The 27,867-nt window shown below is 51.9% G+C and overlaps 2 protein-coding genes across 2 annotated transcripts in view; one reads left to right on the top strand and one right to left on the bottom strand.

Moving 5' to 3' along the window:
* The window catches only part of LOC103824794 (homeobox protein EMX1), a 169,838-nt gene that overhangs the window by 80,969 nt on the left and 61,002 nt on the right, over positions 1-27,867 (bottom strand). The window lies entirely within an intron of this gene.
* The window catches only part of SFXN5 (sideroflexin 5), a 96,033-nt gene that overhangs the window by 19,382 nt on the left and 48,784 nt on the right, over positions 1-27,867 (top strand). Inside the window, 6 exon segments of the mRNA XM_050974140.1 lie at positions 11,095-11,121; positions 12,977-13,031; positions 14,993-15,018; positions 21,988-22,041; positions 24,649-24,705; positions 26,933-26,998. Coding sequence (XP_050830097.1) covers positions 11,095-11,121; positions 12,977-13,031; positions 14,993-15,018; positions 21,988-22,041; positions 24,649-24,705; positions 26,933-26,998 — 285 coding nt within the window.

Below are 27,867 nucleotides of genomic sequence, written 5' to 3'. Positions count from 1 at the left end.
TTCTCTGTCCATGGTGTCCCTGTCCCAGATGTCCCCACCCCGGCTGTCCCCGTTCCTGCTGTCCCCAGTCCAGCCCCACTGTCCCTGTCCCGGCTGTCCCCATCCCTTTTGTCCCTGCCCTGGCTGTCCCTGTCCATGATTTCCCTTTGCTGGATGTCCCTGTCCATGATATCCCTGTCCCTGCTGTCCCTGCCCTTGCTGTCCCTGTCCGAGATGTCCCCATCCTGGCTGTCCCCGTCCCCGCTGTCCCCGAGGCAGCCTCGCTGTCCCCACCGCCTCTCGGTGGCTGCTCGCGGAGCTCGCAGGGTCTGTCCCCGAGGCTGGCAGGGTCTGTCCCCGAGGCTGGCAGGGTCTGTCCCGGGGCTGGCAGGGTCTGTCCCCAGTGCTGGCAGGACCTGTCCCCAGGGCTGGCAGGGTCTGTCCCCAGTGCTGGCAGGGTCTGTCCCCAGGGCTGGCAGGGTCTGTCCCCGGGGCTGGCAGGTCTGTCCCCAATGCTGGCAGGACCTGTCCTGGGGCTGGCAGGGTCTGTCCCTGGGGCTGGCAGGGTCTGACTCCGGGGCTGGCAGGACGTGTCCCCAGGGCTGGCAGGGTCTGTCCCCAGAGCCCCGGTGGCTGCTGCGAGTGGGAAGGTGCAAATGACACAGAGAGGGCTCGGGGAGCCAATTTGCAGCAGAAGGTGGAGACTGTAACAGATCCAATTCCAACTGCAGGCAGGGCAGCGATTCCCAAAGAGCCTCCTGGAGGGATCCTCGGGGGAAGAGCTCTCGTTTCAGGCAATGGTTCCTGCCCTGAAAGCAAGGCTGTCAAATGCAGCCTGCCAATCCAGGACCAAGAGCCAGCTTGCTTAGACCGGCCTGTTCCCTGCTTTGGGAATGCTGAGCTCAGCCTCCATCCAAAAGGCTGCACCAGCTGCAGGGCACGATGGCGTGGCTTTTGTCCTTTATCCCACTCATTGGTGGGGTTGCATCTGTGTCCTCTGGGTGTGTGAGTCCCCTGTCACCCTGTCCCAGAGCCCAGCCCAGCCTGGGGAGCAGCTTGGTGCTGGCAGGGCAGCGCTGCTGAGGGCTGAGGGGAGCAGCACTCGGTGGCTCCCAGCCCCAGGGGGACTGAAATCCCTCCTGCTCATGGCACAGCTGCTTCTCTGGGGGGTTTGTGCTCCAGGAAAACCCTTTGCAAGGCTGAGGAACGCTGGGTGTGCTCAGGGGTTGGGCACCAAATTCTGCCTTGGGAGATTTGCAGGTGGGTATCAGAGCTGGGGGCATTTCATGATGAACTTCGGGTTTGTTCATCACTTCTTCCCCCAAAACACTTGAGTTTTCTTAGCTGGAATTCCCTGCAGTCATTCCATGTTGGAACTGCGTTTCCTTCCCCTTGCAGGCTGAATTTTGGCCTTTAGAAGTCGGGGCAGGGAGAGCTGCTGAGCTCCTGCTCCAGGTGTGCCCAGGGGCTGGGAAGCTGCTGAGGTTGGGCTCGGAGCCCTGATTTCCCCACCTGTGGGTTCCCCCCCTCCACCCTCGGCACACAGCACCTGGACAGGCGGTGGGACACAGCCCCAGGCACGCAGAGGTGGCGGTCCCTGTCCCTGTCCCTGTCCCCAGCCCGGGCTGGCTCCTCCCGGTGCTGCTGCCAGCAGAGAGAGGCAAAGAGCCGCACAGCAGCAGGGCCGGGGGCTCTGCAGGGGAGCTGAGCTTTTCCCGGCAGAGATCTGGAGGTTTTAATGCCAACGAGAGGTTTGGAGTCACAGCTCGTCAATGAAACGGTGAGAAATGCTACTCACCTCCAAAAAAATTAAATGTTTATTAAAACCTGATCAAAACCACAGCAGAAGGCTGACCAGAGAAAACACCGAGGTGCCAGGAGCAGAGGATTTTTCCCACCGTGTGCTCATCACACAATGGAGGTTTTGCCTTTTAACCCTTTAGCCCCTCCCAAAGTTCTGTCCATCGACCCCTTTTTGTTGTCCAGTGGGGGAGATCACTGCCTTAAATCCTGGCTGGAGCTCGGGTGCTGCCATAGGAACACCCCAAATGTCCTCCCAAATGTCCCAAACCCTGCTAACAACACAAGGGGGGCAAAACATGACTATAAATCCAGAAAACTTCTTGCTATTGCTTCTCTATTTAACAAATATACACAAATACATCTATTAATTCTCTATTTAACATATATACATCTATTAATTCTCTATTTAACTTATATACATATATATGTATTAATTCTCTATTTAACATATATACATCTATTAATTCTCTATTTAACATATATATGTATGTATGTATTAATTCTCTATTACATATACATCTATTATTCCTATTAACATATACATATATACTATAATCTCTATTAACATATACATATATAATTCTCTATTAAACATATATATAATTACTTCTAATTCTCTATTAAACATATATATATACTTATCTCTATTAATTCTTTATTAAACATATATACATATATATAATTCTCTGTATTAATTCTATATTAAAGACATATACATAAATTCTCTCTAATAATTCTCTATTAAGCATATATACATATATATACATCTCTCAATTCTCTCTTAAACATATATACATATATATAATTCTCTCTATTAATTATTAAACATATATACATATATATACTTCGCTCTATTAATTCTAAATTAAAAATATATGCATATATTCTCTCTAATAATTATCTATTAAGAATAACATATATACTTCTCTCAATTTTCTGTTAAATATAGATATAACTCTTTCTATTAATTCTTTATTAAACATATATACATACTTCTATTAATTCTCTGTTAAACATTTATACACATATATATACATACACTTCTCTCTATTAACCATGTATACACGATATTTGCCTGTTAACTGTGAGAGTGAGCCATGGCATCGCCCAAAGAGTGATGAGCTCATTAACGAGTGCAGCTCGTTCCTGAAGGCTGCCCGGTCAGCCGAGGGCGGTGCTGCCTGTTCCGGGGCTGCTTTCCCCCGAAGTTCAGATGTGAGCTGGCGCGGCTCTGCTCCGTGCCCAGACTCTGGCAGAGGGAGGTGTGAAGCCCTGGCAGTGCCAGCAGTGCCACGGCTCTGCCTCCTTCTCCCGGCCATGTGTTCCCACCTCCCGAGCCTTGCGCGGCACAGCTGGCTGCTCCAGGGAGCTGAGCTTAATAAAAACCCGGTTCAGTTCTCCTCTCCCCAGTCCTGCCTGCTCTGCCTCTGCTCGGCCGGGCTTCCCCTGCTGGCTGTGCAGGGTGAGGGGTGGGATAACGGGATAATGGGATAATGGGGTGGGGGATCAGAGTGCTGGGGCTGTGCCCCAACAGGAACCAACTGCTGAAGGGGGGAGAAAATATAAAATTCTATCAAATTTCTTTCTATTCAGTTCTATTTACATACTGTTTTTATTGATAAAGAATCAACAACAAGCCTGAAGTGGAGGCTGGACATTAATCCGGGGATCACAAAACCAGCAACGAACACCCTGAGCTGTAGATCTTGGCTGGCTAAAGTCCTTGTAGCCACCAGACACCGGGTGTGGGATTTTTGATCCACGTCTCCCTCTTTGCTGTGGGATCATAGGCTGGAGAGGACCCGGGGAGGTCACAGCTCCCGGGATTTGCTGCTGGAATTCTGCCTGTTATTTCAGCGGGTGTTTACCTTGCCAAAATGCAAGAGCACCGATTTGCGAGCGAGCACCGCTGACTTTGTACCCTCAGCTTCACCCCTGAGCATCAGAGGGAGAGGGAAAAGAGTGGGAAAACTGAGCAGGAGCCCGGCCGGGGCTGAGGCAGGCGGCTCTGCGCAGAGGGCCCTTGGAGACGGCGAGCATCAGGGGGAGAGGGAGAAGAGTGGGAAAACCGAGCAGGAGCCCGGCCGGGGCTGAGGCAGGCGGCTCTGCGCAGAGGGCCCTTGGAGACGGGCTCTGCTCTCCTTCCTGCGCGTTGGCGGAGCCTGAGCTCTGTCACTTGTGACTTCTCACTCCGCAGCCTCTCCAAATGCACTTCTGGCAACTGGCTGCTCTGAAACTGTTTCATTTCTCCCCCATTAGGCTGGGTGAAGTGCAAAGAGGCTCAGCGGCTGGCTGGGCAGGGATTTATTGCGGTGCCGCTGCCTCAATCAGGCGAGCAGCGGGGAGAGGCGCTCCCGCTGCCGCCGCCGCCGCGGCGCTCGGCGGATCCATCAGGGATAAGAGCCTCCCTCTCGGGCAGTAATGGCTTTTCCTCACGGTGTTGATGAAGAGCGAAGAGCTCCATTTGCAGTAAACTGTAATTTTTCCCCGCTCCGATCTCCCGCAGGATGCGGCAGACCCGGGATGTGTCCTTGAGCCGCTGCTCCCTGTTCCTGGCAGCCAAGTGCCCTTTTGTGGCCGAGGGCTGGGCTCGGGAATGTTCTCGGTATGGCTCTGACGGGCTTCGGGCATCGCTGCAGGACCGAGGGCACGGGGGAGCTGCACCTCGAGGAGCCTCCCTGGTGCCGGGAGCTGCTCCTGCTGCTCCTCCTGAGCCGCAGCCCGGCTTTGTTCCAGCTCGGCATTCAGGGAGCCCACCCTGATAAAACCGGGCCATTGCAGCTCTGTCCGGGCTGGCTAACCCTAACCCTAACCCACCTCAAATGCTGCCCACCCCAAATACCCCAGTGCTTACAGAGCCCCCAAATCCTACAGAGCCCCCAAATCCTGCCCACCCCCCAAATGCTGCCCACCCCAAATACCCCAGTGCTTACAGAGCCCCCATATCCTGCCCACCCCCCAAATCCTGCCCACCCCCCAAATGCTGCCCACCTCAAATACCCCAGTGCTTACAGGGCCCCCTCACACCCACAGTGGAAGCAAACCTTAATCTGGGTTTTAGCAAATGCAAAGGTGCCACATCAGAGCCAGGGCCAGGCATTGCTTCCTTTCCCCTTCTTGCCTTTCTCCTTCCTCCCCAGTTAAAATCTGATTACAGGAAGAAGAGAAATCCAAGTTTGGTGTGGAGGATGGGGGATGAGAATTCGTGCTGGGGATGAGAGACCCCATTTAAAATTGCTCTGCTCATGTAGGATAATGCAGTGGAGATGGTGATACCATTAACAGTGGTACTATTAAATTTGTCCAAAAGATAAATTAGAGTTAACCCAAGGGGAAAAAAATAGATTTCTCTGTCAGGCCAAAGTGGCACTGACCAACTGGCCTTGGAATAGTGGCTTGAACAGCAGCAGAATCCAAATATCCAGAGGAAATTAAAGCTACTTTTTGTTTGCCTGGGCTCGCCTGGGCTGCTGCACTTTACCGAGGTGTGTTAAGGTACTGTGAGAACTGGATTTCCTATAATGGCCCTTTTAACTCCTTTTACAATAGAATAACCAAACTAACAGCGCGTGCTTAACGACCCAACAACTATTTTACAACAATTTTTATATTTATAATATTTTTAACAATTCCAAGTCACGTCCAGGTTACAGAGCTGATTACATCTGCCAGCTCGGTGTGGCTACAATGGGATTAAACAAATCTGCTCTGGAGCGACCTGAGCTGGATTAGGGAGCCCAGGGAGGGGTTGGGCACCTCCAAAGGTGCCATCCAACCCAAACCATTCCGTGGTTCCAGAGGCATCCACGTCCTCCTGCAGCCCTGGGGCAAGGATGGTTTTCAGTGAATGATTCTCACTCTGCTGAAGCCTTTCCAGGAGAGTGCTGGGAGGATTAATTAGTTAATGTTTATTGAGTGCTGGGAGGCTGCACCGTGTTATTTCAGAGCTGATTTTAGCCGTGGGGACTCGATTCTGGTTCCACCCACTCCTGGGTTGGGATCTGGCAGCAGCTCCTGGTGCTGGGAATCAGCAGGACCAGGGCAGTGCCCTTGTCCCCTGTGCTGGCACTGCCAGGGCAGCTCCAGGGCTGGGGCAGCTCTGGAGAGCCCTGGAGGGGCTGGAGCATGGCCAGGGCAGGAACAGAGCTGGGCAGGAGCTGGAGAATCCCTGAGGGAGCTGGGCAGGGGCTGGAGAATCCCTGAGGGAGCTGGGCAGGGGCTGGAGAATCCCTGAGGGAGCTGGGCAGGGGCTGGAGAATCCCTGAGGGAGCTGGGCAGGGGCTGGAGAATCCCTGAGGAGCTGGGAAGGGGCTGGAGAATCCCTGAGGAGCTGGGCAGGGGCTCAGCCTGGAGCAGAGGAGGCTCAGGGGGGACCTTGTGGCTCTGCACAGCTCCTGCCAGGAGGGGACAGCCGGGGGGTCGGGCTGTGCTCCAGGGAACAGGGACAGGAGCAGAGGGAACGGCCCCAGGGGAGGGTCTGGGTGGGCATCCCAGGAATTTCCCCATGGAAAGGGGGATCAGGCACTGGAAGTGCCCAGGGCAGGGCTGGAATGTCCATCCCTGCAGGAATTTCAAGCCCTGTGGATGTGGCACCTGGGGACAGGGGCAGTGGTGGCCCTGGCAGTGCTGGGGATGGTTGGGTGTGATTGTCTGAAATCTTTTCCAACCTGAACAATTCCCTGATCCTCTGATGCCTCTCAGTGACTCAACAAGGCTCAGGATGACAAAGGAGCTCTGGCACCCCGGAGCTCCAGGTGCCTCCTGGGCTGCCTCAGTGCAGCCTCAGGAGGGGCAGGAATGATCAGAGCCCTTTGGGATCTATCCCACTCGTGGGCTCCCTTGAGCTCTGTGTCCTGAAGAGCCAAATCCTTCCCCATGCCAGGATTTTAGGAGCAGGGCTGTAACATCTCTGGTGGGGAGGTTTCCTGTGAGGAACAAGAGCCACAGGATGGTGTTACCTGCTTTGCCAGGTTTGGTAGGAGTGCCAGACTGCTCCATATCCGTGAGCAGCTGGAGCTGGGCTGCTTTCCCCCCTTGTTTCAATCATTCAAATAACTGGGATTCTAGGGAAAGCACATCTGGATTGGAGGCTGCCCTCCCAAGGGCACGGGAAGGGCTCCAGGAGGAGCTTTGCTGCATCCCACGTTCTGCACCACCCAATATTTGGAATTCAGCGTGGGCTGGGTGATCCGAGCTGCGCTGTAATAAACCTCACAAGCCCCGGGGTGTGAAACCACTGGCAGCTCCTGACGGGGTGCAAACTGCCGGCTGTTACCTCGTTAAAATCTGCATTTCCTGGGTGCAGGGGGGCTGCTGCGAGGTGAGAACATCGCTGGTGGAGCAGCAAGGGAACAGCTCCTGAAACAGGGCTGGCTGGACAGATGAAATAATTAACGGAAAATATGTTTTTCAGTGATTTCCTCTCCAACCTTGTCCTTCCAGAGGGGTTTTGTTGTGGAATGGGGCCAAGCCCAGCCCGGGCAGACCCCGCTGAGGGCTCTCTGCAGGACTCAGACCTCTGGGCTTTCCTTTCCACGCTGGGCTCACCTAGCCCGTGCCTCCTAATTAGTTCTTTGTCTGTAACTCTGCCTTGTCACGATGAGTGATTAATGAGTGATTAATCAATAGGGCTTTTCTCCAGGCAGTTATTCCTGGCATAGCTGGAGTGGGCACCCATGGATTTGGGATCAGTGCTCAAAGGGTGGCACCAGGTGCTTTTGGGCTGAGGGAGGATGAGTTTGGATTGGAAATAAGGCAGGAGATTTTTAGGGAGAGGGTGACAAATAAATGGCTGTCTCTGAGTGCAGGACTGTGAAATGTTCCCGTGTTTAATAGGAGGAGGCTCATCCATTAAGGAGAGCTGGAACCCTCCGTGCTGTTTTATAGTGACAGGTGTTGGGGAAGAGATTGGGGCTGGATGGATTCTTTAAATAAATTCTTTTTTATTTTTTTAAACTATCTCTAAGCTGCAATTCTGCTGCTAAATAAGGATTGCTAATGAATGTCCTGACAAGCAAAGATCACATTTATTCCCAGGATTTATTCCAGTCTCCATCTCCTCACCACAGCTTTGGTTCTCTTCAGATTTTGGTGGTCCTTGAGACCCTGCCTTAAACACATCATCATGATATTTGAGGTGATCTTTCTGGATAACTGAACTCAGCTCCTGAGTTCATAAAATCCCAGAATCCTGGAAGAGTTTGGGATGGACGGGACCTCAGTCCCACCCAGTGCCACCCCTGCCATGGCAGGGACACCTCCTGGCCTTGGGCACTGCCAGGGATCCAGGGGCAGCCCCAGCTGCTCTGGGAATTCCAGCCCAGCCCCTGCCCACCCTCCCAGACAGCAATTCCTTGCCAAGATCCCAGCCCAATCTCCCCTTTCCCAGTGGCAGCCATTCCCTGGCTCCTGTCCCTCCATCCTTTGGAAATTGTCCCTCTCCAGCTCTCCTGGAGCCCCTCCAGGCCCTGCAAGGCCACACTGAGCTCAGCCCAAAGCTTCTCCTGTCCAGGGGAACAATCCCAGCTCTCCCAGCCGAGCTGCTCCATCCCTGGGATCATCCTGGAGCCTCCTCGGGACTCTCCAGCAGCTCCAGCTCCTCCCTGGGCTGGCACCCCCGAGCTCAGGGCTCCAAAACTGCTCCAGGTGTGACAAAAGTGGTGACTATTCCTCAAAAAACTGCAGAAAAATCAGAATCCTGGGGAGGACGGGTGGAAGTATCTTCCATGAATCCTGAAAAGGTGGGTCTGAGACCACTGGTGAGCAGCCAGGAGCTGATTCCTGCCCATCCCTGAGGGATGTCCGTGAGGCAGAGCCTGACCTGAGCCATGTCTGACCCAGGGACAGCTGCAGTGGCCACAGGCTGGAGCAAGGTGGCCCCTGCTGCCTGCTGGGGTGGGGGGTGGCAGGCTGGGGTGACCCTGCTCCAGCCCTCTGCCCTGCCCGCTGCAATCCCACCCTGGAGCCCCCAAAGCTGAGTGGGGACAAAGCCCTGGGGGCTCTGAGGCACCCGCTGGAAATGCTCCATCCCAGGGGACCCTCCTGCTCCACCTGGTCCTACCCAGCCCCCCCGGGCTGACACCCAAACCCCAGCAGGAATCTGGGCTCGTTCCCTGAGCTCCAGAGCAGATTCCCCAGGAGGGTGAGGTGGGAGCCCGGCTGTTCCTCCAGGGCAGGAATGAAATCCCCCCCAAACCCAGAGACTGCTCTCCCAAAGCAGCCCGGGCTGGCAGGGCTCTCGGGGAGCTGGAGCTGCTGCAAAACGCTGCAGACAGAAGAGGAATTAGAGGAGAAAGAAGTGAAAATGAGCTGGCAGAATCCTGAGGTGACTCATCAGGTGCATCTTGTGAAGTCTCTTTGGAGAAGTAATGAAACCGCGTGTTCTAACAATATTTGCACTGCAGCAGGGAAAGGCATAAATATTGGGATCAATTAATGAAATTAGAGAATTTGACCAAAAAAGCCCTCGTGCTGGCTCAGAAAGCATCCCTCTTCCTTTTTGCTGGTGTCAGTGCCTGCAGTTGGAGAGGAAAATCCCGCAGTTCTGTTTCCCAGCCTGCACAAAGGGGATCTGGGCAGCTCTGGGGTCACTGGGATGTGCTGGGAAGGCTCCTGGAGCCCCAGGAATTCCTCTCCAGGTGAACAGCGACTCCGTGGAAGGTCTCCAGCTGGTGGGCAGGCAGAGACCTGTCACTGTCTGGGTGTGGGGCCCCCTTCCCTTTGGGTGTTGGGATTTAGCCCCACCTGGTCTTCAGCACCAGGATTGTCCTTTGTGTGCCCCAGGCTCTGTTTGCCACCCGGGAAAGGGGAAATGATGATTTTCCTTAGGAAGGGAATTTTTCCTCAGGAAAACTCCGGTGTGCATGTGACATTTAGATCTTCAGTTCCTCAGCACAGGCACTGCAGTTCATCCCAGAGCTTCATTTGAGAGCCTGGGATGAGCAGGGAGTGGAATTTGGGGTTGTTGGTATCAGTGGGTCAATTAATGCCATTTACAGCAGGTTAATTACCTCATTCCAACAGCATTTTAATGGATTTATATTTGGGAATGGCAACAAACCTGGGGTGAGGGACGGGGTTAATGAGCCCCGTGGCAATGCTGAGCTCAGCGGGGCGAGCACCCGATGTGCAGGTGGGAGGGTTTGGGGGGGACATTCAGAGCCAAAAAGAGCCATCACCATCCTGGGCTGAGGCAGCAGCAGGAGCAGAACTCCCCAGGTTCTCCTGGCCCGGGTTGGCTCCGGCACAACTCTCCTTGGAACAATTCCCCGGGTTCCTGGCGGCCTCCACTCAAGAGGATGTTGACAAATTGGAGAGGAGAGAAGGAGCCACGAGGGTGGGGAGAGATTGGCAAAGGAGCCTTGCCAGGGAAGCAGCCGGGCTCCTGGCTCGCAGGAAATTTGTGGGGTTTTAAATGGAAATGGAGCTTAAAGGGTGGATTTGCAGCTCCAAGTGCCCGGGGGGAGAACAAACCCAGACAGAGGTGCCGGGGCTGAACACGAGCTCTAACAGCAAAACCCAGCAGCTGCTGGGGCATTTCAGAGCCCTGGCTTCCCACCCCTCTGTGCAGTGATGCACATCAGCCTCTGGGTGCTTTGAGGGGCTAATCTGGGTTTAGGTGTTTGGGTTTAGGTTTTAGTTTGGGTTTAGGAAACCCCTCTGCCTTGGAGGAGGAAGGGCAAAGCCTGGGGCTGTGTCTGTGCCAGGGCTTGCAGTCTCCTCCTGCACCTCTCAGGGGCTGCTTGCTCCTCCAGCCCCTCACTCTGAGCCAGGCTCGGGGGTTTTGGAGCTGTCAGGAGGCAGCAGTGAGAGTTTGCAATGAGGTTTTTCCTCTCCCTGAGCATTTCTCGGTGCATTTAGAAAGGAGAGCTGGTGGCTGTTTATTCTGTTTTATTTATGGGAAGCCCAGGGTTTATTGAGGAGCTCCCTGTGCTCCCCGCAGGCCTTGCCCCACCTTGGTTCCCCAGCAGGGCTGGATTTCCGCAGGAAGCTCATCCAGGGAGAGGCTGTGCTACGTTTGCCTGGAGATCTCGTGCAGCAGAGGATTTGGGGTTTGTAAAGCTCTGAAGTCTGGCTGCTCTTGCTCTTTCTTCCCATTCACTGCAAGTTCAGCATTGTCTCTCGCTGCCCACGCAGGTGTGAAGGAGCTCAGGTGTGTCAAGGGTCTTTAAATCCATCCTGGTGGGCTGCAGAAAATGAGATTTTTGTCCCAGTCCCTTGTGTTTGTTTATGACAGCAGCCAAAAGATGAATATTTGGGATAAAACTACACCCTTTTTTTTTTAACATTTAATGTTCTCTCTTGTTTTTCCAGCTGTGGGGAGCTCAAAAAATCAAACAGGTAATTCAGTTTTTAAAATATTTTCAGTTTTCCTTATTATTTCAAGTATTGCTGCTTTTCCCTGTCCTCCCTCGTTCCCTTTGCCAGTTGCTGTTTTGCCTTCCCATGGAAATGTAAATGCAGAGAACACTCTGCCACCAAAGAGCCTGATTTTTTCTTTTTATATATATTTATATATTTTGATGTCTTCATTTTCTCCTTCCTGTCTAGTCAAGAGCTTTCTTGTCTCCAGTTTTTTGCAAACAGTTTGACAGTTCCTTGGGAAGGTTTGTGCCTGTGCTGTACCTTCCTCCCTGCAGTCCCAGATCCCTGGGGGATGGATTTCTCCTTCCCAGAGAATTCCAGCGCAGCCTCCTGGGCTTGTCACAAAACCTGGGGGGAAATGTGGGCCCAGAGGGGCCAAGGGAGCTTTGCTGCCTGTCAGTGGGGCAGATTTGGGGTTTTGGGGAGGCTGGGATCTCCAGAGGCACCAGGTCTGGCTCAGGAGCTGTGGGGGCGCAGCAGGGCTGGAATTTCTGGAAAATCCAGGTGCTGGGGCGGGGGTTGGGTGTCCCTTGTGGGGCCATCCAGAGAGGGCTGGGCCTGCCTGTTGGTGTCCCAGCTGGGGCTGGAGCAGGGGGGAGAAGGTTCTGGAATGGGATCCACACAAAGAGATGGGGGAGAAGATTCTGGAATGGGATCCACACAAAGAGATGGGGGAGAAGGTTCTGGAATGGGATCCACACATAGAGATGGGGGAGTAGGTTCTGGAATGGGATCCACAGCTGCAGTGGGAAGGTTCTGGAATGGGATCCACAGCTGCAGATGGGGAGAAGGTTCTGGAATGGGATCCACAGCTGCAGTGGGAGAAGGTGCTGGAATGGGATCCACACATAGAGATGGGGAGAAGGTTCTGAAATGGGATCCACACAAAGAGATGGGGGAGAAGGTTCTGGAATGGGATCCACAGGTGCAGGGGGAAGGTTCTGGAATGGGATCCAGAGCTGGAGATGGGGAGAAGGTTCTGGAATGGGATCCACACCTAGAGATGGGGGAGAAGGTTCTGGAATGGGATCCACAGGTGCAGGGATAAGGTTCTGGAATGGGATCCACACAAAGTGGGAGAAGGTTCTGGAATGGGATCCACACCTGGAGATGGGGAGAAGGTTCTGGAATGGGATCCACACCTGGAAAGGGGGAGAAGGTTCTGGAATGGGTTCCACACCTGGAGAGGGGGAGAAGGTTCTGGAATGGGATCCACAGCTGCAGTGGGAGAAGGTTCTGGAATGGGATCCACAGCTGCAGGGAGAGAAGCTCCTGAAGTGAATCCCCCACTGTGTCTGGGTTTTGGGGGTTCCCCTGAGGCCCCTCTGCATTCCCTGCAGGATGAAGGGATTTTTCTCCTCATCCTCCCCGTCCTCTGGCCCAGCCAGGGCTTTGCCCACCTTTCCTCCCCAGCACATTCCAGCCCCAGTGGAGCTGCTGAGAACAGGCAGGGACAGAAATCATTTTCCTTTTCCCCTCAGTCTGCCGCTCCTGGGACTCAGGTGCAGCTGTGGTGGCTTCGGGGGACACAGAGCCACTACAGAGCCACTCCGAGCATGCCAGGGTCAATGGTTTCCTCCTAAATGACTAAAATTAATTACCATTTCTGCTTTAATGTCATTAATTACTGCAGGAGAGGGGAGAGCAGTGCTGGGAGGGGTTTGTGGAGGCTGCTGAGCCCAAAGTGCCTTTGGTGAAAGTGAGGAGGGTCCGGGGGGAATTGCAGGGGCTCCGTGGTCACGGGAGGTGCTTGGAGCCGAGGGTGGCTGTGCCCTGTGCCCTGTGCCCTGTGCCCTGTGCCCTCACTGTGGCTCTCTGGTGACACTTCCAGGCCATCATCCACCCCGACACCAACGAGACCATCTTCATGCCCTTCCGAATGTCAGGTACGCCGTGTGCCGCCACCCCTGCAGTCTGGAGGAGCTGCTGGGCTGGGGGCTCTCCTCCTCTGGAACTGAACACTGACAGCATTTCAGCCATGAGCAGGAAGGGATTCCAACACCAAATCCCTCTGCAGGCGAGGAAAATGAGGATCCCAATTCCACTGAGATGCTTAATATTGTCCCCTTTTTTTTTCCCTTTCCTTTTTCCCTTTCCTTTTTCCTCTTCCTCTTCCTTTTTCCGCTTCTTTTTTCCTTTTCCTTTCTTTTCCTTTCCTTTTCCTTTTCCTTTTCCTTTTCCTTTTTCCTTTTCTTCCTTTTCCTTTTCCTTTCCTTTCCTTTTCCTTTTCCTTTTTCCTTTTCCTTTCCCCTTTTCATTTTCCTTTTCCTTTTTCCTTTTTCTCTCTTTCCTGTTTTCCCCTTTCCTTTTCCCTTTCCCTCTTCCTTCCCTTCCCCTTCTTTCCTTCCCCTTCTCCTTCCCCTTCTCCTTCCCCTTCTCCTCCCCTTCTCCTTCTCTCTCCTTCCTTCTCCTTCTCCTTCTCCTTCTCCTTCTCCTTCTCCTTCTCCTTCTCCTTCTCCTTCCTTCTCCTTCTCCTTCTCCTTCTCCTTCTCCTTCTCCTTCTCCTTCTCCTCTCCTTCTCCTTCTCCTTCTCCTTCTCCTTCTCCTTCTCCTTCTCCTTCCCTTCTCCTTCTCCTTCTCCTTCTCCCTTCTCCTTCTCCTCCTTCTCCTTCTCCTTCTCCTTCTCCTTCTCCTCTCCTTCTCCTTCTCCTCTCCTTCTCCTTCTCTCTCCTTCTCCTTCTCCTTCTCCTTCCCTTTTCCCTTCTTCCCTTTTCCCTTTTCCCTTTTCCCTTTTCCCTTTTCCCTTTTCCTTTTTCCTTTTCCCCCTTTCCTGTTTCCTTTCTCTTTCCCTTCCTCAGGAGGTGACAGGCACTTCCTGTTTTACCTGGACCCCATCCAGAGCCTTTTCTGGCATTTTGGGGATCTGTCACTGTTGGGAGCATTTTAGCTTTGCAGTAAATGGCAAAACTTGCTGCCCACAACTTCAGGGGTGTAAAATCCAGGTCAGCAGCTTGATCCTTCCTCCCTGGGTGAGGAGGAGGGGGCTGGGGTTTATTCCCCAGGAAAGAATGGGATGATCCCTGTTTTTCCATGGGTGATGATGTCCAACAGCCCCAGCACTGGGATTCCAGGGAGGATCAGCTCCTCTGTGCCTTAATGAGCTGATTAATGATTAAAAATTAAATTTAAACCCCTCTTTGGGGTTCCCCCCCCCCCCATGCTCAGGTCCCCAGCAGCTTTTCTGGGAATGCCAGAGCAGCCCTGGTGCTTTTCCAGCAGATTTATTTCAATAATCAGGACCTTTTCCATGGTTTGGGTACAACATCCCTGATTTGGGCAGTGCTTTTCCAGCAGATTTATTTAAATAAACAGGACCTTTTCCATGGTTTGGGTACAACATCCCTGATTTGGGCACAGGGGAGATGAGCAGGGCTGGGGGTTTGTGCCCAGGGCTTTGGGGGGTGATGCTGAGGGTGAGGGGGGAGAAACCAGCACCCTCTGCTCTGCTGCCTTGTCCTGAATTTGCCTCCCAGTTTTCTCTCCCTCTCAGGTCTTTGCCCTTTTTGGCTGTCAATTGGATGCAGGAAGTGCACTCTGATATTGGGGAAAGGCTCAGAGGCCTCCCCGTGGAAGTCAGGGAGATGAATTATAATTAGCACAGGAATTGGCAGCCACAGCAGGGGGGATGTGAGGCATCTGATTCCTCTGGTGCTCCATAAAACTTGAGGAAAAGACTTGGGAGAGCTTGAAAAGCAAAAATAAAGGCTGGGAAAACCAGGAAGGTGCTGCAGTTGTGGGGTGGAGCTCCAGGATGTCCCAGGGTGGTGAGGGCACCTTGTAGTGCCAGGAGTCCCTAAACTGGGACATTCGTTCAAATTAATTAATTTATTTATTTTTTCCCCCACAGGTTACATCCCCTTTGGAACCCCCATCGTAAGTATGTGGTTGTGGGCACCAGGAAATGATCCCTGAGCACAGTTCAGAGCCAGGGAATGATCCCTGAGCACAATTCAGAGCCAGGGAATGATCCCTGAGCACAATTCAGAGCCAGGGAATGATCCCTGAGCACAATTCTGCTCCAGGGAATGATCCCTGAGCACAATTCAGAGCCAGGGAATGATCCCTGAGCACAATTCTGCACCAGGAAATGATCCCTGAGCACAATTCAGAACCAGGGAATGATCCCTGAGCACAATTCAGAGCCAGGGAATGATCCCTGAGCACAATTCTGCTCTAGGAAATGATCCCTGAGCACAATTCAGAACCAGGGAATGATCCCTGAGCACAATTCAGAGCCAGGGAATGATCCCTGAGCACAATTCTGCTCCAGGGAATGATCCCTGAGCACAATTCTGCAGCCTAGGAGAATGATCCTGAGCACAATTCTGCTCCAGGGAATGATCCCTGAGCACAATTCTGCAGCCAGGGAATGATTCCTGAGCACAATTCAGCGCCAGGAAATGATCCCTGAGCACAATTCTGCACCAGGGAATGATCCCTGAGCACAATTCTGCTCTAGGAAATGATCCCTGAGCACAATTCTGCTCCAGGGAATGATCCCTGAGCACAATTCTGCTCTAGGAAATGATTCCTGAGCACAATTCTGCTCTAGGAAATGATCCCTGAGCACAGTTCTGCACCCTCCAGCTCGTGCCATTCCCACAGCATCCCCACCTTCCCCATTTCCTCTAACAAGGGATCACTCATGGAAATCCCCTGCTCTGCTTGAGGGTGTTTGATTTGTTATTGAGGGGTTTATCTATTAATGTATTGAGAAAGAATTGCATTTATTTATTATCGATTGGGTTACTGATCAATTAACCCAACCTCTATTTGAGGGGTTTTATCTATTAATGTATTGAGGGTGTTTATCTATTAATTATCAGGTTACTGAGGAATTAACCCAACCTGTGTTTGAGGGTGTTTAATCTATTATTGAGGGGTTTTATCTATTAAGTTATTGAGGGTTTTTATCTATTATCTATCAGGTTACTGAGGAATTAACCCAACCTTGATCTGAGGTTGGGTTAATTCATCAATATCTATAAGGGTTTTTATCTATTAATGTATTGAGAGTGTTTATCTATTAATTATCAGGTTATTGATGAATTAACCCAACCTCTATTTGAGGTTGGGTTAATTAATCAATACCTATAATATCTATTTGAGGGAGTTTTATCCACTATTAATGTATTGAGGGTATTTATCTATTAATTATCAGGTTACTGATGAATTAACCCAACCTTGATCTGAGGTTGGGTTAATTCATCAATATCTATAAGGATTTTTACCTATTAATGTATTGAGGGTGTTTATCTATTAATTATCAGGTTATTGATGAATTAACCCAACCTGTGTTTGGGGGTGTTTAATCTGTTATTGAGGGGTTTTTATCTATTAATGTATTGAGGGCATTGATCTATTATCTATCAGGTTATTGAGGAATTAACCCAACCTGTGTTTGAGGGTATTACCTACTATTGAGGTTATTTATCTGTTCCTATATTGAGGTTATTTATCTATTCTCTATGAGAATACTGATGAATTTACCCAGCCTCTGGTTGAGGGTATTTATCTGTTATTAAGGGGAGTTTATCCATTAATATATTGAGGTTATTTATCTGCTATTTATGAGGTTATTTAGGAATTAACACAACCTCTGAGGTTATTTATTTATCTGTTATTGAGGTTATTTTTCTATCAATATATTGAGGTTATTTATCTGTTATTATCTATGAAATCTGTTGAGGTTATTGATGAATTAATCCAACCTCTATTCAAGGTCATTTATCTATTATTGAGGTTATATATTTTTAATATATTGAGGTTATTTATCTGTTATTTATCAGGTTATTGATGAAATAACCCAACCCCTATTCGAGGTTATTTATCTACTATTGATGTTATTTATCTATTAATATATTGAGGTTATCTATCAGGTTATTGATGAACTAACCCAACCTCTATTTGAGGTTATTATCTGCTATTGAGGTTTTATTTATTCATATAAAGAGGTTATTTTATATTGAGCATCAGGTTACTGATGAATTAACCCAGCCTCTGTTTGAGGTTCATTATCTATTATCAAGGTTATTTCTCTAGCAATATATTGAGGTTATTTATCTATTATCTATCAGGGTATTGATGAATCAATCCAACCCCTGTTCAAGGTTATTTATCTACTACTGAAGTTATTTTTCTATCAATATATTGAGGTTATTTTTTATTAAATATCAGGTTACTGTTGAACTAACCCAGCCTCTCTTTGAGGTTAATTGTCTACTATTGAGGTTATTTCTTTTTTAATATATTCACGTTATTTATCTGTTATCTATCAGGTTATTGATGAACTAACCCAGCCTCTGTTTGAGGTTATTTGGCTGCTGTTGAGGTTATTTATTGATTCATATGGAGAGGTTATTTTGTATTAAATATCAGGTTGTTGATGAATTAACCCAGCCTCTGTTTGAGGTTATTTATCCGTTTAAAATCATTCCCACAACCTCCTTCAGCACCTTCTTTTTCCCTCTGCAAAGCTGAACTCGTTGCTGGCAAAATGCAACTCCTGCAACTCTCAGATCTCATTTTTGGACACTTTTATTTTGCATTTCTGTGGTTTAAGGGTCTCTTCCCAACGTGAGGAGCTCCAGCTCAGCCAGGCAGTGCTGTGTGCTCTCGTTTGGGTCAATTAACCCAAAGATGAAGGTGCTGAAGGAGGTTGTGGGAATGATGTTAAATGGATAAATAACCTCAAACAGAGGCTGGGTTAATTCATCAATAACCTGATATTTAATACAAAATAACCTCTCCATATGAATCAATAAATAACCTCAATAGTAGATAATTAAACAGAGGCTGGGTTAATTCATGATAACCTGAGAGATAATAAAAAATAACCTCTCCATATGAATAAATAAATAACCTTGATAGTAGATCAATAACCTCAAACAGAGCTTGGGTTAATTCATCAACAACCTGATATTTAATACAAAATAACCTCAATACATTAATAGATAAATAACCTCAACAGTACATAAATAACCTTGAATAGGGGTTGGGTTAATTCATCCATAACCTGGTGTTTAATAAAAAATAACCCCAATATATTGATAAAAAAATAACCTCAATAGTAGATAAATAACCTCGAATGGGGGTTGGGTTAATTAACCCCCTGAGGCTGTGCCTGAGGGTGATTTCTCCTTGTTTTGGGGAATTTTTGGAGTGTTTGGGTGCTCTCCATGGCCAAAGGCAGAAGGGAGAGAGAGAATCCTGCCTGTTCTCCTCCTGCTGAAATGTCAGCTCAGCCAAACAGGAATGGTGCATTCAGCCCAGTTTTGTGGCAAACTGAGGCACACTTTGCCCCCCACAAAACTGGAGTCAAGAGGCACTGTATCCTCAAAGCCCTCTGCTCCTGGTTCAGCTGCTTGGTCCCTTAAAATGGTCAAAGGAGCAAAAGAGACCCAATTTAACCTCCCTAAACCCAGGGGTGCTCCAGGCCCGGCTCAAGGCTGTCCCCCTTCCCCAAGGAGGGGCTCAGCAGGGCTGCTGCTGTTTGTTGTGGTGGGCAAAGCCTCGGTGGGAACTTTGTGGGGGGCATTTTAAGAGAAAAGGTTAAACAAAAACGAGTTAACGATCAAATTGACAATGAAATCGGCCCCAATCCAGAGCTGTCAGAGCAGCGAGAGCTGTCAGATGAGCCCAATTTCAGGAGCTGTAAAGGATAAACTGGAACCTCTTGTCATTTAGAAAAAAAAAAAACCCAAACGTTTCAAATGTTAAAATTAAAATGTAACATTTATGCCAATCGATCTGTGAAATTTAGTGACAAAATTGGCAGCCTGCTCCGGCATAAAAACAGTTTGAGTCTTGTATTCCACAAAGGGGGATGGGATTTCCTCAAGAGAGGCTGGGGCTGGGCCGTCCTTGTCCCCAGGGAGGATTTGTGCCTGTCCCAGGTGGGATCTGGGGTCAGCCGGCCGCCCCGAGCCGTGAGCGGGGTGGGGATGAGCAGTTTAGGGCCATCCCCCTCCCCAGGGCCTTCCCTGCACATAATCCAGTCTGGGGCAGCTCATTGTGCAGGGGATTAGGGCTTTGGGGGAATAATGGGATCTTGGCAGCAGCTCCCCTGACACCTCCAAATCCCAAATCCCAAATCCCGGCAATGTTCCTTCTCCCCGTGGCCCTGCCCTGGGCTTGGCCTCTCCATCCTGGGTTTGGGGCTGACCCCACAGCACAGTGGACAGCCTGGGCTCTGGGTGAGTGTGCAGGGTTTGGCTTTGCCCTTTCCCCATTTCCATCCTGGGTTTGGGGCTGACCCCACAGCACAGGGGACAGCCTGGGCTCTGGGTGAGTGTGCAGGGTTTGGCTTTGCCCTTTCCCCATTTCCATCCTGGGTTTGGGGCTGACCCCACAGCACAGGGGACAGCCTGGGCTTTGGCTTTGCCTTTCCCATTTCCAGCCCAGGAGGGAGAGGATCCAGCCCCTGGAGTTCTTCCCCTAAAAGCAGCTGCTGGGCTGGAGTTTCATCCCCTGGCTGCTCTTTCCTCTTTGGGGGGAAGATTCACCCACCCTTAGGAAATGGAGCTCAAGCTTGGCCTTGAGGGCAGAGTCCCTCTGCCACCACAGCTTTCAGCACCTGGTTTCCCCCGGCCATCCCAAATCGGGGTCTGGGTGAGCTTCCAGGGAACCTCTGTGTTCCCAGCTGGCAGTCTGGGGCTGCAGGTGGCTGTCCCACCTTAGGCAGGATTTGGGGTTTGAGCTGGGGCTGCCCAGAGCTCCCTGATGTCCACGGGGTGGCTCTGGGGCCACCAAGGGCCCTCCACACCTGATCACCAGTTAAATTCTGTCGCTGACACTACGCCAGTGTTTAGGAGCTCTTCTTCTTCTTCTTCTTCTTTTTTTTTTTTTATTTTGTTTTCCTTCTTAGTTATTTTTTCCCCTGACAGTAATTAAAAGTGAAATTGTACATTTCTTGACAGACTCTTGCACATATGGAGAGTTTGCATTTAAACGTGCCTCTTTCAGTCATACAGATTTTGGGTGCTCTTTTTTTTCTTTATTTATTTATTTTTCCCGCCGGAATTTTCCCCCGGCGCTCAGCCCCAGCCTCTGCCTGGCCCTGTTCCTCCCCAGCCTCATCATCCCCCTGGTTTGGGGGCACCAGGGCTGGGCTCGGGCTCGGGGTTAGGGGGGCTTCGTTAGGGGCTGCGTTAATTAATGCCGAGCTCCGCGTGGGGGGAACGGAGCCGTAAATTAGTGGGAGCTGGCTCGGGGCCAGGGAACAAAGTCCCTGCAACTCCACGAGAGTGGGAGGAAAAGCTGGAGGAGGAGGAGGAGAAGGGAGAGGAGATGGGAAGGGAAGGAGGCCGCCCAAGCCCCGGCCCCTCTGGTTCGGTGCCCCAACGGGGATGGCCCCAGCTCACCCCTGGGAGGGCAGCACTCCATCCCACCCCTTCCCAAATCATGGGAGCCAGCTGGGAGGGGGCTCTGGGGAAGGTCTGAGGGTGGGGATGAGCTCCCAGCTTGTGGAGTAAACGGATGGAGCTCAAGAGTTGCTGAGCCTTTGAATTCCGTGGGGTTTGGCAGGCAGGAAACACCTCCAGAAACGTGGGGGGCTCAGGGCACAGAGGGAGGCAAGGATGGCAGGGCTCCCTGATCTTGCCTGGTTCTGGCTGGGAATTCTTTGTCCTGGATGTGTTGGTGGGGCTGGGATCTCCTTGCCCGCATCCCTTTCATCTTCTGCAGCTTCTGATGGCCTAAACCAGGAAAAATTTGCCCTAAAGCAGGAAAAGTGGCCCTAAAGCAGGAAACATGGCCTGAAACCAGGAAACGTGGCCCTAAAACAGGAAAAACTGCCTTAAAGCAGGAAAAATGACCCTGAAACAGGAAAAAATTGCCCTAAACTGGTAAAAAGTTGCCCTAAAATAAGAAAAATGGCTCTACAGCAGGAAAAATGTGCCTAAAGCAGGAAAGATGATCCTAAGAAAAGAAAAACTGCCTTAAAGCAGGAAAAATGGCCCTAAAATAAGAAAAACTGCCTGAAAGCAGGAAAAATGTCCCCAAAACAATAAAAAACTGCCTTAAACAGGGAAAGCTGGCCCTAAGGCAGGTATTTGGTGTGTCAGGGATGGGATTTGCAGAGCTGTGTCCCTGTGGCGCCCTGAGACACGGCCCAAGGACACCCCAAGCCCAGGACACACCTGTGTGGCCTCGGGTGCTGCCAGGAGTGACCTTGCAGAGCCTCTGGCGTCCCTGTGCAGGCCCCAGCAGGGAACATCTGGCCAGATGTGCTGGGCTGGGCTGCCCCAAGCCTCGGGGGGACAGTGACACACTAAAAAAGATTAATTGATTAAAATAAATTAAATGAAAATAAATCCCAGGCTCCCAAAGAGGAGCAAAGTGCTCCCAGGGGGCTCTGCTGTCCTCAGATTCCAGTGGGATTTTTCCCTGGTGCCCCAAAGAGGGAATGTGCCAAAGGAAAATGAGAATTCCCCGTTCACTGCCAGCAGTGACAGCTTTGGACTCTTGTCTCTGTGCAGGGTTTGTGTTTCCCTCCAGAAACACCTGGATTAGGGAATTGTTTGGGTTTTCACGGGGTCTTTGGGCAGTGCCAGCTGCCAGGGGATTTTCAGGCCGTATCACAAGCAGGTGATTATTAATTATGATAATTAAAGGCGCAGAGCTGTCAGGGGCAGTGACATCAGCCAGTTCCACCCCTGGAAAATGGAGAGACAGGAGGCTGATAATGACTGGGACGACAAAAATAACGGGAATGAAATAGAGCCAGAAATGAGGATAATTTATTCAAGTCCCTGGAAATCAGCTTGGCTGTTTGCATGCCTGGAGAAGCACGGAGAGCAAACCAGGGAGGCTTTAATAATGAGAGAATCTCTCCTCTTGCAGGTTGTTGGTCTCCTCCTGCCCAACCAGACTCTGGCCTCCACTGTGTTTTGGCAGGTGAGGCTCCTTGGGAAGGGTGGGAGTGTGGGGAGGTGTGTGGGTTAGAACAGCCAGGTGTCTGCTGGGGAGGGCAGGGGCCTGCCCTGAAATGGGGAATGCAAACCCCTCCCTGTGAATTACTGTAATTTTGGAATTAAGGGGCTCTCAGGCAAAGGTGTGGGAATAGGAATAACAGTTCTTTACTGGGAAATTAGAAATACAAATGCAAGAGTACAAAAAACCCACAGCCAGAGTGAGAGCAGGCCCTGAGCCCCTGTGGCTCAGGGTGGTGGCACAGTCCCATCCCAGGGTGGTGGCACAGTCCCATCCCAGGGTGGTGGCACAGTCCCATCCCAGGGGGGCTCAGGGTGGTGGCACAGTCCCATCCCAGGGGGGCTCAGGGTGGTGGCACAGTCCCATCCCAGGGGGACTCAGGGTGGTGGCACAGTCCCATCCCAGGGGGGCTCAGGGTGGGGGCACAGTCCCATCCCAGGGGGGCTCAGGGTGGTGGCACAGTCCCATCCCAGCGGGGCTCAGCCCTCCTGCAGTGCCAGCTGTGGCTCTGCTGGAACAGGGATCCTGCACAAGGCGGGAGTTTTCCTCTGCAGCTCCAGGGCTGCTGGAGATGGGCCTGCTCTCCCTCTGGGAATGCAGGGCAGCAGAAAGCTGCTCCTCTGGGAATGCAGGGGGCAAAGGCTGCTGGGCTGTTCCCAGGGCAGATTGGATCCAGGTAGGAATGCTTGGCTCCTCCCCTGGGCAGAGCATCTCCCCATGGGATGGTGGAATTTGGTCAGCCCTGCAGGGACACTCCCTGGCCATGGACAGCAGAGAATTAATAATTAATGGCCCATGAACAGGAGATAATTAATGATTAATGGCCCATGGACAGCAGAGATCTCCTGGAGGGCAGCTTGGGTGTGGAAGAGATAAAGAAATCTGCCCCATGAGCAGCAGGTACCTGCCCAGCTCTGACAGGTGCCAAGAGAATACACACTTCTCTTACCAGCCAGGGCAGGGGGGAAGAGCTGGGCTTTGCCCAGAGGACAGACTGCTGCTGTGGCCGTCCCACCTGGCCGTGCTGTAGGGGCAGGATGTGCCTGGATCCATTCAGGGAAAGGCCTGAAAGGGGCTGGAAACACATCTGGGCTCCCCTTTTCATCCCACACCTTCCTGTGCCATGGCAAGGAAGAGGCAGGACAGGCCAGAAGCAAAAATCAGATTTCGGAGCCATTTTGTCCGGGTGTCAATGGTTCTTCCATGTGCACATCCACGGAGGGGTTGGCCCTAAACTCACCCATCTGCCTTTGGGAGGATGAGGAGTTGGGATTTTCCTTGGGGAAGGATGTTGGGAGGGCTGGGGATGTTGGGAGGCCCCACACAATAATTCCTGTTACCAGGAATTTTGGGAATTGGTGTGCATGGCCAAGCCCAGGACTCCTGCACTGAGTGTGCTACAGGAACTCTGGGGGAAAGCAGTCTGTGTGTAGGGAGGTGCTGGTGTGATTTCCCGTTCAGATTCTGGGAATTAAGAGTCAGGGGAGGAAGCAGGCACGGGAAGGAGAGATCCATAGTAAACACACCACGAGTGTGATTCCGTCGCCAGCTGAAAGGAAGGAACGAGTTATTTTCAGCCTCCTTTCTATGGCAAATGTCTTTTTATTGTCTGCACTGCGAGTGGGGATGGAGCTGTGCAGCCAGGAAGGCTCAGAGCAGAGCGGGATCTGCCGGGAGCACAGCGGGACAGCCCTGCCACTGTCTGGGGTCTGCTGGGCTTGGCTGGGAGCTGTCCCACAGCAGGAGTGGCTGGGGACATCCTGGGTCACTCTGGGCTTCGAAGGCTGCTCACCTGCCCTCTTTAGGGACATCTGGGGTGGAATCCCAGGTTGGTTTGGGTGGGCAGGGACCGTAAATCCCATCCCATTCCACCCCAGCTGGGCAGGGACACATCCCACCAAGCCCTGTCCAGCCTGGCCTTGGACACTTCCAGGGATTCAGGAGCAGCCCCAAGTGGTCTGTTCCCTCCAGTTTATTGCCATGTGTGTCCATGAGCTGGGCCATCTGCTCATCTCCTGCTCCTCAGAAGCCTCTGGGAGCCTGTGGAGCTCAGGAAGGGCCTGCTGGAATGGCACTGCTGCATCCTGACTGCACATGGCCTTGGCCAGGACACCTGGAGGAATTTCTTCACTTTAAGGGAGATTGGATATTGGCAGGGGCTGCCCAGGGGGGTTTGGAGCCCCCATCCCTGGAGGTGCCCAAGGAAGGGCTGGAGGTGGCACTCAGAGCTCTGGGCTGGGGACAAGGGGGGATTGGACACAGCCTGGGCTTGGTGACCTTGGGGGGATTTTCCAGCCTCAGTGATCCTGGAATTCTGTGGGATTAAAACCCAAGAGCAGTGAGGGAGATGGGGCCAGGAGAGGAGTTGCCCATCCAGCATCCAAGGAAGCAGAGCTGCCCTCGGGACACCGGGTACCTTGGAATTCCCATCCCTGTTTGAAGGGCATCAGCTCACACCAGAGCTGCAGCAGCGAGGTGCTGAGCTGGGAGCAGCAAAGGGCAGATGAGATTTCCCTCAGAACTCCCCAAAGGTGGGATTGGGTTTGTGCTGATTCTGTCTCTGTCCCGCAGTGGTTGAACCAGAGCCACAACGCCTGTGTGAACTATGCAAACCGCAACGCGAGCAAGGTGAGCCGCTGTCACTGCTGGGGGGGTGACAAACATCCCTGGGCCTGATTCGGGGTGAGGGTGGGGTGACAAACACCCCTGGGCCTGATTCAGGGGGATGATGGGGTGACAAACACCTCTGGGCCCTGACTTTGGGGTGAGGGTGACAAACACCCTTGGGCCCTGATTCGGGGTGAGGGTGGTTGTGACAAACACCCCTGGGCCTGATTCAGGGGGAGGGTGGGGTGACAAACACCCCTGGGCCTGATCCGGGGTGAGGGTGGGGTGACAAACACCTCTGGGCCTGATTCGGGGGAGGGTGGGGTGACAAACACCCCTGGGCCTGATTCGGGGTGAGGGTGGGGTGACAAACACCTCTGGGCCCTGATTTGGGGTGAGGGTGGGGTGACAAACACCCCTGGGCCTGATTCAGGGTGAGAGTGGGGTGACAAACACCTCTGGGCCTGATCCAGGGGGAGGGGGAGGGTGACAAACACCCCTTGGGCCCTGACTTTGGGGTGAGGGCGGCCATGACAAACCTCTCTGGGCCCTGATGTTTGGGTGAGGGTGGCCATGACAAACCTCTCTGGGCCCTGATGTTTGGGTGAGGGTGGCTGTGACAAACCTCCCTGGTTCCTGACTCCAGTGCAGTGAAGGTGGCTGTGACAAACATCTCTGGGCCCTGACTTCGTGGTGAAGGTGGCCATGATAAACCTCTGTGGTCCCTGATTCCAGGGTGAGGGTGGCCATGACAAACACCCCTGGGCCCTGACTTTAGGGTGAGGGTGGTGAAAATGAAAAGGAGCAGGTTCAATGGACTTGCCCAAAAAGAACTTAAATAAAGGATGAAAAACAACAAAGGTGGAGAAGTTGAGTGCAGTATGAGGGGCAGGATGCAAAGACCTGAGACAAAGGGAAAGCAACAATAGATACAATTGGGGGTGGAACATTCTGGAACTCTAACCATATAGGGGAAACAAGTAACCAATAGGGGAGCAGAACTGAGCATAATATATAGGGGATGCATAACAGGGCAGAGCCAGCAGGGGAGCAGGACTTGGACAGCTCAGCATAACAACCCCAAAGGCTTGTAGGGGAACTCTCAAGCTCACCCTGAGTTAAACAAATGACTCCCAGGGCTTGAAAATCATGCCTGGCTCTTTTGGGGTAAAATCTGGCTGACTCTGAGTCACAGCAGGGCCAATTCATACACACAGCCATGAGGCAGCTGTGGGCCTGCCCCAGGGCATTCCCACATGGAAACACCAATCCTGCCTCTTCCCTGGCCATGAAACCTCTGGGGTGCCCACTGGGGCATTTCTAGGCTGGCCATTGTCCCGTGTGCAAACTCGGTGTAACCAGCACAGGGATCTGGGAATCACTGCAGGCACAGAAATGAGGCTCAGGGCCTCGGAGCTGGACCAGTCCATGGTCCCAACTGGTCTGGAATGGTTTAGCTGGGATCTGAAAGAGCCCTGAGCAGAATGGTGCCTGGCTTGGGGGAGCAGGAGGAAGCTCCATGATCCCATCTCCCAGGGGTTTTGTTCATGCTGGTGCCAGTGGGAAGTGCTGGGGCTGTCCCTGGGAAGTGCTGGGCTGTCCCTGCTCCATCCTTGGTGGGGCTGTCCCTGCTCCATCCTTGCTGGGGCTGTCCCTGCTCCATCCTTGCTGGGGCTGTCCCTGCTCCATCCTTGCTGGGGCTGTCCCTGCTCCATCCTTGGTGATGCTGTCCCTGCTCCATCCTTGCTGGGGCTGTCCCTGCTCCATCCTTGCTGGGGCTGTCCCTGCTCCCTTCCTTCTCCTCAGCCTCCATTCATCCCGTGTTGGGATGTGGGAAGCTGAGCTGGAATCCATCCAGCTCACTGAGAGAACATTTCACAGATAAAATATTGACTGTGGTGAGTTTGGGGTTCAGCACTCCAGGGTAGAAATGCTAATTTGGTACCATTTGCTGAATTTCACTCCCATCCTTCCTTTGAGCTGCTATTATTGTAATTTTCTGATGCCAATTAATTTTCCATTCCCTGTAACCTTGCTCAGGAGGCCACGATTTCCTCACTTTTGCCTCTTGGGATGACAGCCCATGTGTCACAGAACAATATGACAAAATTAAACCTGTCTCTGCTCTGAAACAAATACACCAAAACCAAAACAAACAAACAAAAAAAAAAAGGGGGGGGGAAATGGATTGAATATTAATAACCAGAAGTTTGTTTATTGAAAATGTGTTTTGTTTTTCTTTCCAAAGCCTTCTCCGACATCCAAGTTCATCCAGGGCTACTTGGGAGCTGTCATAAGTGCTGTCTCAATAGCAGTGGGTAACTCTTTATATCTCTGGATTTCATGACTGAGGAGCTGCTTGGGAGATGTTTTTTGGATTGTTGAGCATGTTTATATCTATTAATTGACTAAACTCCGTTTTGATACCCAGCAAATGCTGTCACCTGGGGGTGGCTGGCCCTGCATGCCCCAGCTTTGCAGCAGAACCAGAATCCAGCCCCTCCTGCGCTGTGCCTTGGCTGCTCTGTGAACTCCCACTCTCCCTCGTGCTTTAATTGGTGGGGAATTAATTAACCAGGCTAATTTAGAGACCTCGAGGCTGCAGGGCCCTGGGTGGCAGGAGAGGAGAGGCAGAGTTCTGGAATGTTCCACTGGGGATGGAATTATATCTTCCTATGTGGATGTTTCAGGCTGGAGCTGGAGTTCAGGTCACAGCGTGGAACCCTGGAATGGTTTGGGTGTGAAGGGACCTCAAAGCCCATCCAGTGCCACCCATTCCATGGCAGGGACACCTCCCACTGCCCCAGACTGCTCCCAGTGTCCAACCTGGCCTTGGACACTGCCAGGGATCCAGGGGCAGCCACAGCAAATCTGGGAATTCCAGCCCAGCCCCTGCCCACCCTCCCAGACAGCAATTCCTTGCCAAGATCCCAGCCCAATCTCCCCTTTCCCAGTGGGAGCCATTCCCTGGTTCCTGTCCCTGCAGGCTTTGTCCCCAGTCCCTCTCCTGGAGCCTCTTTAGGGACATTTGGGATTCCCTGGAATTTTCCCTTCTCTGGGTGAACATTCCCAGCTCTCCCAGCCTGGTTCCAGCCCTGCAGCAGCTGCAGGGCCTTCTCTGCAGTTCTGTATGAAATAATCAGTGAGAGGAGCTTTTAACATTCCTAAAACCAAGCTCTTGTG

This window comes from Serinus canaria, chromosome 4 (assembly GCF_022539315.1).
Source record: "Serinus canaria isolate serCan28SL12 chromosome 4, serCan2020, whole genome shotgun sequence".
Lineage (NCBI taxonomy): Eukaryota > Metazoa > Chordata > Aves > Passeriformes > Fringillidae > Serinus > Serinus canaria.
Note: the sequence above shows the minus strand (reverse complement) of the source record. Positions and strands in the feature narration are given on the sequence as shown.